The 13552-nt window shown below is 36.0% G+C and overlaps 2 protein-coding genes across 2 annotated transcripts in view; one reads left to right on the forward strand and one right to left on the reverse strand.

Annotated features, from left to right (window-relative positions):
* On the forward strand, positions 1–8983 carry LOC129277534 (uncharacterized). Its single transcript, XM_064110706.1, has 7 exons — positions 1–182; positions 1028–1176; positions 2117–2261; positions 2847–4570; positions 5140–5321; positions 5730–5830; positions 6908–8983. The coding sequence occupies exons 2-7, from the start codon at positions 1053–1055 to the stop codon at positions 7044–7046; spliced, it is 2415 nt and encodes an 804-aa protein (XP_063966776.1). The 5' UTR covers positions 1–182; positions 1028–1052; the 3' UTR covers positions 7047–8983.
* Positions 8916–13552, reverse strand: part of LOC129278033 (U3 small nucleolar ribonucleoprotein protein IMP3-like) — a 14054-nt gene continuing 9417 nt past the window's right edge. The window contains exon 6 of the mRNA XM_054914234.2: positions 8916–13309. Coding sequence (XP_054770209.1) covers positions 13286–13309 — 24 coding nt within the window. The 3' untranslated portion in view covers positions 8916–13285. The remainder of the gene's footprint in view (positions 13310–13552) is intronic.

Below are 13552 nucleotides of genomic sequence, written 5' to 3' on the forward strand. Positions count from 1 at the left end.
ATACACATACGGAACACACAGTCTTAACTGACCAATCAGAGAACGGCTGAGAATGGAAACCCGTCGGTCGCTAGCCAGCAGTAGGAAAATAAACCCGGCCGAGTTCAGAAAATACGAGCCTTGCCCTTGAGTTTGAGGCGCGCTGCAAAGATCTTTGATGCAGTCTTCCAATAATCTAAAACGTTAGATCACAATTCAGATGTCACGTAAATCCATACTGTATGTAGGCAATCATATCGAAATACATACCGGTACCGGTACGTATGTTCTTGAAAACTGCTGGGCGCGGCGCGGTAGCGTTGCGCCGTTGATGATTGGGGACGGCATGGCCATGGCCAATATATTATAAGGTCTTTGGCCATGGCATGGACCTACCTTGCCCTTGGAATGCAACACCGGCAGAGCTCCGATCCCACCATCCAGGCCAGGAGCTCTTGTGCCACAGCTGTGCCACGATCCGTTGACGTGACCGCACCTCGATCCATCGGGCAGCTGGAGCTGTATCACTTCGGCTTCATCAACTATCAAGACAGCTAGCCCAGCGTGCTTGGCATTCATTGCTTCTGCTAATCTCCTGTAATGTTGCACGCATGCACCTATGCCCAGGGTTGGCCGCGCTTAATTCGTTAGGGCCTTTGGCTTTAGGCCCATTATCTATAGTATGGTTAGATCTAGATCTAACGTTAGGCCTAAATTAAAACTTAAGTTGGACCGATTTAATTTACCCCCTCGATTTAACGATATCTACCTTGTCTAACGTACGTTAGGCTTAAACTAGCTCTGACTTTAATAGTCGTTTAGCCTTTTCAGGCCTAGATCTAGATTCTAGATCTAACATCTAACGTTAGACCTATTCTTAAAAAAGTTATCTAATCTTTTTAGGGCTTAAGTCAGACTGAGGCTAAGAATCTTAGGACAAGAGTAAGATTAAGATCCAACTTGTTATATATTATATCTGAGCTAATAAAGTTAATTCTAATTGAATGTTGCTGTTCTTGTTTGACTTTGAATTTTCATAATTGATTAGGTCTGTGCACTGTGTGATATCAAAGATGGGCAGAAACAATGCATCCAAATCTAAGAAAAAGGATAAGACGAAGGTAAAGCTCTCTGATGAAAAGCCCCAAGACTCGGACTCGGAGACAAAGAAAATAACTTCACATCTACCAAAGAAAGGCAAGTCTACTACCAGGAGCAGCAGAAATGGGGGGGGGGGGGGGGGGTAAGCTGGGTGGGCTTCAGCCCCCACTTTTTCTTCAAAACCGTTCCGTGGCCCTGACTATAGTAGCTTATCACTGAGATGATGTTCTCTGTAATAAAAAAAATGACTCGATCTGTCTTTCAACGCCATGGAAAATTTAAATATTATCCTCATTTAGTTATTGTGATTTAATGGAGAACTCTTTAAGTGTGAAAATAATAATAATAATGAGTGTGTCATCATTTGGTCACAATAAATGAATGTTATATTTTTGCGAATAAGCGCACATAACTTTTTTTCTTAACATGTGGTTTCGATTATATTTCCAGTGTTATGCTTGTTATATTTTTCTCTGCAAATTAAAAAGGATGGGTTGGACTTCACTTGACCTAGGGAGAGGAAAATCTATTTTGAAATGAAAAGAAGTAGATCTAAGAATTTAAGTCTTAATCATTTATCAAACATAGAGACGAGAGAGATATACCACCAAACATTTAAGTTTATTGGAGCTTTGACTATTTGCTCTCCAGAAAAAAAGAAAACTTTTGAGATTCTACCTGATGATGATTTTAGCTTATAGTCGGACTCTCAAATATTCATGTCATAGTCTGTTTGTCTCTTCTATCCTTTCTCTTCAGTTTTTACAGTTTCAGTTGTATCTGGGCTTCTACTAGTTCTAGCTTCCTGTTTTTCATTTTTAGCCTGATTGAGTAATTATTTTGCAAATTCCTTTTCATAATTGTATTGCATTTCATGTTCATTTATATTCCTTCAATGTTTAAATATTTTCCAATTTATACGTCTTTAGTGTTTATCAATATTGTTATTGTATGTACTGCCAATGGAGGACAAATTTCTATGTTTAATATGGACCAATAAATGAATCAGAATCTTGCTGACATTGATCTTTTGTAGGTGATGGAGATGCTGCTTCCTTAAAAGAGGAGCAGAAACAGAAGTTGAGCAGGACAAAGAAGTCTCAGAAAAACAAAGCTACATGTAGTGATAGTGTAAACGAAACAGAGGCTTCCAAGACGTATAGCAAGGAAAATGTTCCAAGGTTTGGCATGATGTTTTCTTACAATCTTTATGCAAATCAGAGTTTTGTCAATATGCAATTTTTCATGCATGCCTAGAGCAAACTTTTTTCATTTTGAACAGACTCATATTTTCTAGTGTTGTGTGAATAGCATGGTCAAGAGAGATTCTTTCTTTGATAAAATTATTGAAAAATATTCATTAAAAAAAATATTATTTGACATTACATGTATGTGATTCTCATATAAGGACCATGATACGTAAAAATTCTGGTTAAGGTAATTGTAACCACAAATACCTCATTACTGTCCATGTTTCCAAGGAGTTTGCAATACGCAGCAAAACATTGTTATATGTTTGCAGTTGAGCCCCGACCTCGCCTGGCTGGGTTTGAATATTATTTCTGTGACATTATTATATAAATTGGATTTTACCCCCCAAAAAAAACATGAATCAAGGTAGTGGATGATGATATGCTGAAAAAGGCTGGACATATTTGATGAATTACTGATTAAACTTGATCAACTTTATTAACATTTCTTTTAACATCTTTTGCTTCAGCAATTTACTTGATAATCTATAATTTTATATTCATATTCCTCACCAGCCCGAAAAAGAACACAAGGAAAAGGGAATCTCCGAGGTTTTTACCAAGTCCACTGGCTAAGATAGTTCCTATATTTGGGAAGAAAAGGCATGCTGTGCAAGCAAGCCTTAGTCAGGAAGATGAAAGACAGGAGAGTCCTGCAAACACAAGTGATTCACAGACTGGAGCAGAGGGTGGGATAGAATCTATATCTTTGGTTGTTACTGTCAAGGAAAAGGGGGAGATTGTTTCAAAGATCTGTTCGAGATCAGATGAAGAGCTTAGAGAAAGTCAACGTCTCGTGACAGATACCAAAGTTGATTTTCACATCGTGAGCCATGAAACATCTGGTGAAAGTGAGAAGGATGTTTCAAAGGGGTCAGCTGATGAGCCAAAATCTGTGCCTTTTATAGACGAGATTCAATCAATATCTGATGCCTTGATAGATGAAAATAAGGACCATGATAATGAAGAGGACCATGATAAAGAATCTGAAATAGATGATTATGTGATCCAAGATGAAGCTAACTTTGAGAGAGATGCTGAGGAAGAGAATGTAAAGGATCCTTTAAAGGTGATTAACAAAGAAGAAGTGATAGTTGCAGTGTGTCAGGCTGCTTCAGAAGAGATCAGAGTAGTTGGTCAGTCAGGGTCCAATGAAGATTACCGTGAACACAATGCCTATGATGACAGTCAAGAATCAGATGGTAGAGGAATGTTGAGAGACGTAGCAGAGGATGGCTACCCAGTCAAAGCCAAGAAAGCTGGCACAGAACATGGACCCATTATTTCAGATGATGTGAAATGTTCCAGCATAGATGAAATAAAGATTCATTCAGACTCGGTAAATATTGATGGTAACCAAGATGTGGATAAAGAACAAAAGTGGATAAATTCACCTGGTAACACGGTATTTGTGGATATTTGTACAGTTACTGGGGCAAATGTGCCTGTTTGCATAGATAATGAGGTCTCTAAATACAGTCCTGTTAAGGACCCTAAATGTGAGGTTAATGATTCAGTCAAAGGACAACAAGTTTCAAGTGATAGAAAAGATGGGGAACATGTGAACATAGAGGGCAAGGAAGATGTTCATGATCACATGCCAGAAGGAAAAGACATTAGTCGGGCAAAACCTGACATTAGAGCAATGTCAGATGGTAACTCTAGATCTTGTTCAGGTATTACTTCAAATCCTCAACATAACTCTACCCACAGTGAAATGCCTCAAGAATTGCGTACAAGAGCTGATGTAATGGAAGTGGGAGTAGAAAGAGTAGGCAATGTGAACATTGTAGAGATATCTGGAGAAGGAACTGGTGACCTGCTAATGTACAATCCTAATTCCAACCTACAGTGTACATCTACTGAAGATATGAATGCACCAAGATGGGATAGTACACCGGTCTCTTCAAATAATCATCAGTCTTGCAATGATAGACTTCCACAAGCAAATGGCAATATTGATGGTGAAATCGATGGGTGCTCAGATCCACTGTGTGGGTCTACCCAGCTATTTGAAGTTCCTCTTGAAACCCATCCATCCAGTTCTCAAGGTGACAATGTAATGAAGATCTGTGGTAGTGATGATGAAGAGAAACCAAAAGAATCTGACAACTTTTCAGGATTGCAAGGGAAAGGAGATAAAAAAGGGAAACTTAATGAAGACTATGGAACAGATGATAGGACAACTATCCCATCATTCAACTTAGATGTACCACAGTTATCGTGCAAGAAGATCACAGGTATGAGCACATGGTTAACTTGATCCCTCCCCCACTATAACGGTCTTGGATTTGATACTGAATTTTGATTAGTATAAATTATAATCTATTCTTGTGTCTTTACCATATTCTTTACTTGAAATCATAGCTTTTCCAATTTATCAAGTATTTTTTCTGTGATTGTTGGGTTCCCGTCTTTTGATCTAAGAAGTGCTGCAGTTAGGTGACAAATTGTACCTCATAAATCATTTCTACATGGATGCTGCTACATGCCTATTACCATCTTTATCATTTCAATCTTACAAAAGATCAGTGACTTTTCAGGATTATGTTTTTTTTATACCAATAACCTTTTGGTCATGTATAGATATTTTACAAATTAAGAAGTAAAATGTTGCATATCTTTGAATTTGGTTACAAGTTCTTTTGATGTAAAAGATATTATTTGCCCATGCAAACAGAGATTAAGAGGTTATGATATCAACTAACATTAATATTGTTAACAATTCTTCTATCGCATTGGCATCTATATAAATGACAGACACATTTACAGGAAATTCTGTTTTTTTTGTTGCTTCCTTGTCTCAAAGTAGGGCAGAATTTTCTGGAACAAGACCCTCTAGATGATGACATGATAGACTTGACTGATTCTCAGATGATAGAGCTTGACCAACAGTGCAGTATGGTCAACCCATTGACCAAACCATTGACAGGTTGTGCAGCTACCCCAAAGATGGGGACTGAAAAACTTCAAAGCAAGGTTGAGGACAAGGTTAGTTACTAAGTAATGGTTAGGTTGAGAAAGCCAATGAGCTGTTGAAGCTCCTTGAGTTATACATTAGGTGCAATTAATGAAAATTATTATTGGCCGTGTGGCTTCAATGATATTGGACTGTATTAAGCTAAAAGGAAATTCTATCTTAACATGCACGGAAAACCTAGATATGATTCTGTTCTGAGGACAGGGGGGGGGGGGTTGTCCTACATGTGTAAAGGTTTCAAAATTATGAGTGGATTTGATCATATAAAAGGTTACTATTTGAAAATACCATATCACATAGCAATGAACCAGGTATATACTTTGTTTAAAAAAAATTGTCACTATTACATACAAGTATTTAAACAGTAAAAACCAAGGATGTATTTCATTCTTAATATCAAATACCCTTTCCTTTCACAGGTTTATGTCAGTGTAGGTGTGCAGACACTAAATACCTGTACTGAGAAGTCAGAGTCTACCACTGTAGTACAGTCAATGATCAGAGATCTCCGACAACTTAAGTAAGAAAAAAAACGTGTTTTGTTTCATGAAAAGTTTTGGAAATAATCTTTCAAAAATTTCAATGATTTTAATTGGGTGAGAAGCACAGGCAATTGCCTGTTACTATGGTAACTCTCGGAGAAAACATCTGACAAATTATTTCATGAAACGCTACCCTGAAGTCTTATCTTTTCTAACAGTATTAGTTATTGGCACTTTGACACTCGTTCTTTCTTTTTCTTGTGCGCCTCGGAATAGAATATTTCAAGATAGATGGCGCCATATAAATGCCTATAGATTATTATTTCATCAGTTTGCAAATGTTGACAAAATGGGCCATCGGTATCATTCAGGTTCCTGTTTGATAAAATGTTAAAAAGACATTGTGAAATTCCAAGTTCTATAAATCCAGAATTTTTTTAGATGGTTGCAAATTGGCAATAGAATTTCAAGATGCTTTTTCAATGAAAAAATTCTATAAAATATGGCCCTCTACAAATGTTCATTTCTCACATGTAACACCATTTATTTCAAAATTCAGTATTTCATCGTTTGGCGACTACTAATCACTTGTGATCAATCGTAAATTTAAAATACAACGATTTTGATTGCTTGAGAGTGGGCATATCCAACACTAACTACAAGCAAGTGTTCTTGACTACATGCCCATTACCATTTTCCAATTGACTTCAATTTATTTTACTCGGCCTAGATCAAGCCTAGTCAAATTCTTTACATTTTTTCAGAAGGGGTGGGGAATGAGATGATCCTAAAGGGGGGTATCGCTGCCCATGCCTCAATTCTGGGCTGATTTCATTGCTTACTCCTTCCTTTTTTGTTGCTTGTCCATACCCACTCAAATAGATTAAAATCGTCTTCTGATTTTTTTTCCTCCACAGATTGGTTCAATCTATTGCTAATATTTGGTTACTAACGATGTTAAGAATGTTGATAATATGCAAACAACCATGAAGAAGTTTGTTCAGCCTTTGGTGCTCTTAATTTTTTTGTCCCCTTACTATTTCATAACTAAATGAGCTGTAATACCTTTACATAAAAACATGAATAGTTCACTTTTGCTCCAAAATATATTGCAGCGCTACTGTGTTAGACCTCAAGAGACAGATGGATGGTTTCCGTAGACAGAGATCCCAATGTTCATCATCATCAAGCTATTCACAACAACACTGGAATGAGTATGGTAGAACAAGAGGAAAGCCATTTTATCAACAGTAGCAGGCAGAAGCAAAGTGAAACGGTGTGCAGGAGGACTGATTGGTTGAGAGTTTTGGAGATACTAGGGAAATTAGCATTTACTCCAGGGAAACTGTACAATCGATTGCCTTTAAAATGCAATTTAAATCACAGAGGACAGCAGAGGCCTTTGTCGAAAGTTGGACTGGGACAGCAGATCATCCAAAGATTTGGACCGGACGTACAATTGCAATTATGTCGTTGTCCAGAGTCAAGAGATTCCGATGCTCTCCCGGTCCACCAACTTTCGACAAAAGACTCCCAGCTCTCCATTGTGATTAGACTTGCATTTTCAAAGAAATTGGTGCATTGCCGATTTTCCCCCATAGTAAATGCAAAAAGGATTTTTTTTTTTTGGGGGGGGGGCACAAAAAAAAAATCAATTAAAAAAAAAATGGTTATTACCATACACAGAGTGTTTTGGGGCAAATGTTTGGACATGCAATTTGTTTGTTTTTTCCCCTAAAAACTTGGGGAACATGACCCAATTGCACCCCCCCCCCCCTGGTCTGAACCAAATTTGGATTGACTTTTGATTATTGTTACCTTTTATTTACACTTGGATGGCAAAGTTGCCATAATGGTAACTTTTATGCTCCATACCAAGATTATTGCAAAGTGTGTTAGTTACCGTAACCCTAATATTCCGGGGGGGGGGGGGGGTGGCATAATGGCTCCTTCCCGGTAATAACAAGCTTTGAAATACCTTGGGATCAAGTATAAGGGTGAAGTCTTCTAAAGCCCAGCACACACCCTACGATCAGTTAATGATCAACATTTGATATAAAATTCTAACCTGCATGTATTAATTCTTGATGATCAAAGTTCCGAAAGTAGTGTGAATACTAAAATAAAATTCTAGTCTATTCCAAGCCTCCCTGTAGGAGTAAAGTGAATTTAATTCCATATCATAGTGATGTCATAGCAATTTCACCATTTTCTATGATTTGAAGCTTATTTGACCTACCATATGGTAAGGCTTGCAATTAAGCAGAATTTTTATGTTAGCATTGATAGTATAACAAATAAGATATTTTGATTGAACTTTAATGCTTAAATTGATATTTATTGCAAAATGTGATTTGTTAAATAAATTGGGTTGCAGTTGGATTGTAGTGTGCGATGGGCTTAAGTCAAATTTCCCCTATGTAGTCCCAAGAAAATCGGCATAAGCAGGCTAACCTCTATTTGGCTTAACCTTATAGTGTAGTCCCACAAACTACTGTGACATCATGGCTTTCATGCGAGCTTTGAGTCGACATTTCACTCAGGCAAGAAAGTGAACAAATTCTACTTCATAAAGAATTTACATATCTAGTTTTGAATACTTCTCCAGCCAAAAGAAAAAGAAATTTTAAAACAGCTTGATGTTGTACAAGTACTCAGCATTTAGTATTTGGTGCATTAAAAAAAAAACTGACATGCTGATATGTAAAAAATGCAACCGTTAATATACACAAATGTTTCAGTATTTTTTTCACTGTGTGCACAAATGTTCAAGTTCAATTTCATGTCTAACATGTCTTTTATTCACATTCCAATAAGTGTGTAAAGTATTAAATGTATTTGGTAAATAGTTATTTCATGTTGGAGAGTTTCTTCTTTACTAAGGATTGTTAAAGTAATTTTCTTTAACAATGTGAAAGTAATATTTCATAATACAATACCAGTACAGACTATTCTCAAGCAAAACTTTCGATACACACTGCTTTTTATTCTGTCAATGTCAACAGTTGTTTTGTTGTGTTTTGCTTTTGAAAAAAAAAAAAAGAAATATGAAACTTGATTCTATTCTTCATTATACGGCATTGATCAATGCTCTTTTAAATAAAGCAAATTATATAAATGAAGTGAATTTTATCATCTATGTACTTTATTTACTTTTCATGAAATAAAATGCCATTCTATTGTTACAGTTGATACAATGCAGAAAGTTTCATAATGTTTTGTGTACAAATTGTTTTCAAATACTGAATCTTTGATAACCCTGAACAGTATTCTCCCTTTAAAAAAATTAACAAAACACATAACAGGAAGTACATTTAAAGAAATATTCCATGCTAAAAATGTTTAAAATATCAAAATTTGATGAAAAATATCACCCCCAAAAAGAGAAATATACAATATACATCAATAAAAATGTTGAGTATGATTAAGGAAAATATTTTCATTGCATGCTTTCAATTATTTTTTCCTTATATTTTATGGGAGATCACAAATTCACAATACAAATTGTTCTCCCTTTAAAACAGAAAATGATCAAAAATTATCATCCACTTCCCAAATTATCATCCACTTCCCAAATTATCATCCACTTCCCATTCTGTAAAACAAAATCATGATCATTATCAAACGTTACATACTTGAACAGTGTATTAAAGAACATGTTCTATTACTACAGTAACAGAGCATGAATGATTCTAATGGGACCAAATAAATGCATGTTGTGAATAGGGCTTGTGAAGTACCATTTAAAATCACTCCATTTACCTGTTAATTATTATATTTCACAATTTAAAACATGAATTGTTATAATTTATTAAGTAGACTTTCTATTCCGACAATACTTTATTCATTTACTTTCCTTCTAACCAAAAGTAACCATGTAACAGGTAAATGGAGTATTTGTAATGGATACCTCACCCCCCCCCCCATTTTGAAAGTGAAGAACATTTTTTTTTTGCTTGTCAAATTATTCCTCGGGGGAAAATGTGCACCCCCCCCCCCTTTGGAAAATCCTGGATCCGCCCCTATGCTGATTTGTATGCTTTATTGCAAAAATCAGCCTTCAGATCAAAGTGTGAAGCTTCGTGATATCTCCAAATGGGTGACAGTTAGTTAGTGCATAGGTGATGATAAACATACCAGGGAAAGGGGAAGTGTTTGATACAGCTTTTTAAAAAATCATTGTGTCTTCAATGATGGGAATAGGTGAACAAATTACTTTCATGAATTATTTTTTACTTCAAATGCATTGTCAATTCAAGTTTGAATAATCAAATGTTGATTACCATTCATACCAATCAAATATACATATTTCAAAACAATTAGAATCAAACTACAAAAATAATTTGTTATGGCTAATTAGCAAAAGGCAATATTTTGGCTCAAAATTTTGGAGCCTCAGATTCCAGTTGTAAAATTACCAGTACACAAGGATGTACTTTCCAACAACAGCCTGTTGCACAAGAGTTGTTTAAAGGTCAAGTCCGCCCCAATAAAATATTGATTTAAAGAGAAAAATCCAACAAGCATAACACATTATTTCATCAAAATTGGATATAAAATGATAAAGTTATTACATTTCAAAGTTTCGCTTAATTTCACAAAACAGTTATAAGCAAATCCTGGTCGGTATGCAAATGAGGAGACTGATGATGTCATCCACTCACTATTTCTCTTGTATTCTATTATATGAAATATAAAATATTGTAATTTTCTCCTCGTTGTCAAGTGAAACAACAATTAATTCCTCCAGAACATATGGCATTGGTTCAGTCAAGTTAAGTTCGTCCTTATTGTCAAATCTGTAAAAAATGAAATATTGTATGATTCAAACAATAAAAAACAAAAGTAATAGTGAGTGAAGGACATCATCATCTGTTTCATTTGCATGTCACTGAGTTATGCATATCACTATTTTAAAATGTCATAACTTTCTTATTTTACATCAGATTTTGATGAAATTTTCAGCGTTATGTTAGTTTTTATGCCCCCGCAGACGAAGTCTGGAGGGGGTAGGTAGATGACACCAGAATACAGGCTAAGTTCAGAGTCCGCAGGTCAAAGCTCATTAAATACGCGAGTTGGTTTCCGCGCAATAACTCAACAAATATTTAATGGATTTAAAAAATTTTGGTGTGTAGGTAGATGATACCAAAATACAGGCTAACTTCGAATTCGGAGTCCGCAGGTCTAAGGTCAAAGGTCCCAGCTCATTAAGTATGCGAGTTGGTTTCTGCGCAATAACTCAAAAAATATTAAATGGATTAAAAAAAAATGTGTGTGTAGGTAGAAGACACCAAAATACAGGCTAAGTTCGGAGTCCGCAGGTCAAAGGACACAGCTCATTAAATATGCGAGTTGGTTTCCACATGATAACTTATGAAATATTTAATGGATTTAAAAAAATTTTGGTGTGTAGGTAGATGATACCAAAATACAGGCTAAATTTGAATTCGGAGTCCGCAGGTCAAAGGCTCAGTAAATATGCGAGTTGGTTTCCGCATAACTTATGAAATATTTAATGGATTTAAAAATTTTTTGGTGTGTAGGTAGATGACACCAAAATACAGGCTAAGTTCGAATTCCGCAGGTCTAAGGTCAAAGGTCCCAGCTCATTAAATATGCAAGTTGGTTTATGCACAATAACTCAACAAATATTTAATGGATTAAAAAAAAATTTGGTGTGTAGGTAGATGACACCAAAATACAGGCTAAGTTCAAATTCGGAGTCCGCAGGTCAAAGCTCATTAAATATGTGAGTTGGTTTCCACATAACTTATGAAATATTTAATGGATTTAAAAATATTTTGGTGTGTAGGTAGATGACACCAAAATACAGGCTAAGTTCGAATTCGGAGTCCGCAGGTCAAAGCTCATTATGTATGCGAGTTGGTTCAAATGTCTCAATTTGTTCATTATATCCATATTGGTTTCTGCACGATATTAAGTTCAATCATATTGAATGAATTTCTGATCGTGTTAAGCGGGGGCATCTGTGTCCTTTGGACAAGTCAAATTTCTACTTTTTTGTTTTTTTATTAAAATCAACATTTTTCTGGGGCGAACGTGACCTTTAAATGCATCATACATGAGTCCCCAAGGTACACCTCAATTGGTAGAAAACTTGAATTTCATATTTGAACTGTGTTCCATTGAACCTCGTCGCATTTCTCTGATAAAGATGGTCACTACTCTTACTAGTACACTGATTGTAGGAAGCCATAGCATTCACAAAGATGGTGTTTAGATGAGATTATAAGCATGATCTTACGATATTCATTTAAAAACGACAATCTCTTCGGCAAAATTCAGAATATTCTAAGATTCTTTAATGATGCAATAAATCCATCCTTTAAATGCCTCAATTCAGAAATGAGAGCCTTACTGGCTGGTGTTTCATAAAGCTGTGTGTAAGTTACACATGACGTAATGTGTGACTAGTTACATGTACCTGTTCTTGGTGCTAGGTTCGATCTGCAATCATTTTGATTTCCATCAGCTTGAGTTGAAATCCAATTTATTCAATAAAAATTCTTCTTGACAAACATCTGAAAGCAAAGTTTATTATTTGTCAAAAATTGGATTATAGTATACATGAAAATCACTCCCATTACGGTAAAAAAATATAAGCGGGTACATGGATCTAGTTTGCAGGGGTCTGAAAGTTCAGCTTTTTAGCTGTTTTTAGATATTTTCGCAACTTATTTTCATCTTTTTGTGTACTTTGTAGTAAAGGATTGAAACATGCAATTTCAGCTACTTTCACTTGTGGTCATTCACACACCAGAGTTAAACACATGAACAGGTCACTAGGCAGGCATATAAAGTCGTGCTAACATAAAAACATCCTCTGGCCTTAAATAAAGTCTTATCAAAAGACAGCTAGCATCAAGAATGAATTTCTATCATCTGCAGCAGTATCCTTGAGGAAGCAGGCATATAAAGTCATGCTAACATTACAAATTAAAACAATCATTTTTGTGAGTACCCCTTTGGCTTGGAACCATCTCCCACCTGACGTTGTGAACAGCACATCACTAGAGGTGTTCAAGTCGAAGATCGTAAAGAGCAACCTACGATGCTATTGGATATCACCGCGCCCTCTCTCACCCGCTGCATTCATACCAATTGGTCCAGCAGTGTATACATCCAGATCCAGAGGAGGCACTTTTATAGCCACCAACACAGGCATGCCAAGTTTCATGAATTATGTGTGAGTCTCCTGCATTTATCTTGCTCATCCCCTCAAATCTCATTCCTATGTAATTATCACAAGTATCACAGCCTATCCATCATATACATGATACACAATGCCTGAGATCTCATGCAGAGTCATGGAAAATCTCAAGCATAGCTGGGTCTTTGAACTTGGCATCTCTGCCAACAGCATTCTCCTAGAGCAATGATTGGGCCAACCTCCAGTCGAACAGTCGTTCCTTTTCTTCATCCTTAATAATTATCCTCTGTGAGTAGCCATAATCAGTTCTGAGCATTGTTCACATCAGATCAAAATCATCCCTCTGAAACAAAAAAAAAGAAGGAAAAATTAAAAATATGTTTTGGGAAAAGGAAAACAAACTTGTGTTGATAAGTGGCAGGTTACAAGTACTGTATACTAGAATTATTCAATTAAGAGTTTTTAAATAAGGAGAAAAATAGCAGGGCCAGGGCAATAAAGTATTATATCAAAGGGAGCTCTTGAAATCAGGGACCCGTAAGTCACTCAGTCACTTTCCATCAATAATTTATATTTCCTTCTATAT

This window comes from Lytechinus pictus, chromosome 15 (assembly GCF_037042905.1).
Source record: "Lytechinus pictus isolate F3 Inbred chromosome 15, Lp3.0, whole genome shotgun sequence".
NCBI classification, from domain to species: domain Eukaryota; kingdom Metazoa; phylum Echinodermata; class Echinoidea; order Temnopleuroida; family Toxopneustidae; genus Lytechinus; species Lytechinus pictus.

What these genes read in the sequence shown, in the direction of transcription:
- LOC129277534 (XM_064110706.1), top strand. Translation starts at nt 1,053, where the DNA reads ATGGGCAGAAACAATGCATCCAAATCTAAGAAAAAGGATAAGACGAAG. An exon ending in AAAGCAAGGTTGAGGACAAG is followed by an intron (nt 5,322 to 5,729) that starts GTTAGTTACTAA and finishes TTCCTTTCACAG; the next exon opens with GTTTATGTCAGTGTAGGTGT. An exon ending in AGAGATCTCCGACAACTTAA is followed by an intron (nt 5,831 to 6,907) that starts GTAAGAAAAAAA and finishes AATATATTGCAG; the next exon opens with CGCTACTGTGTTAGACCTCA.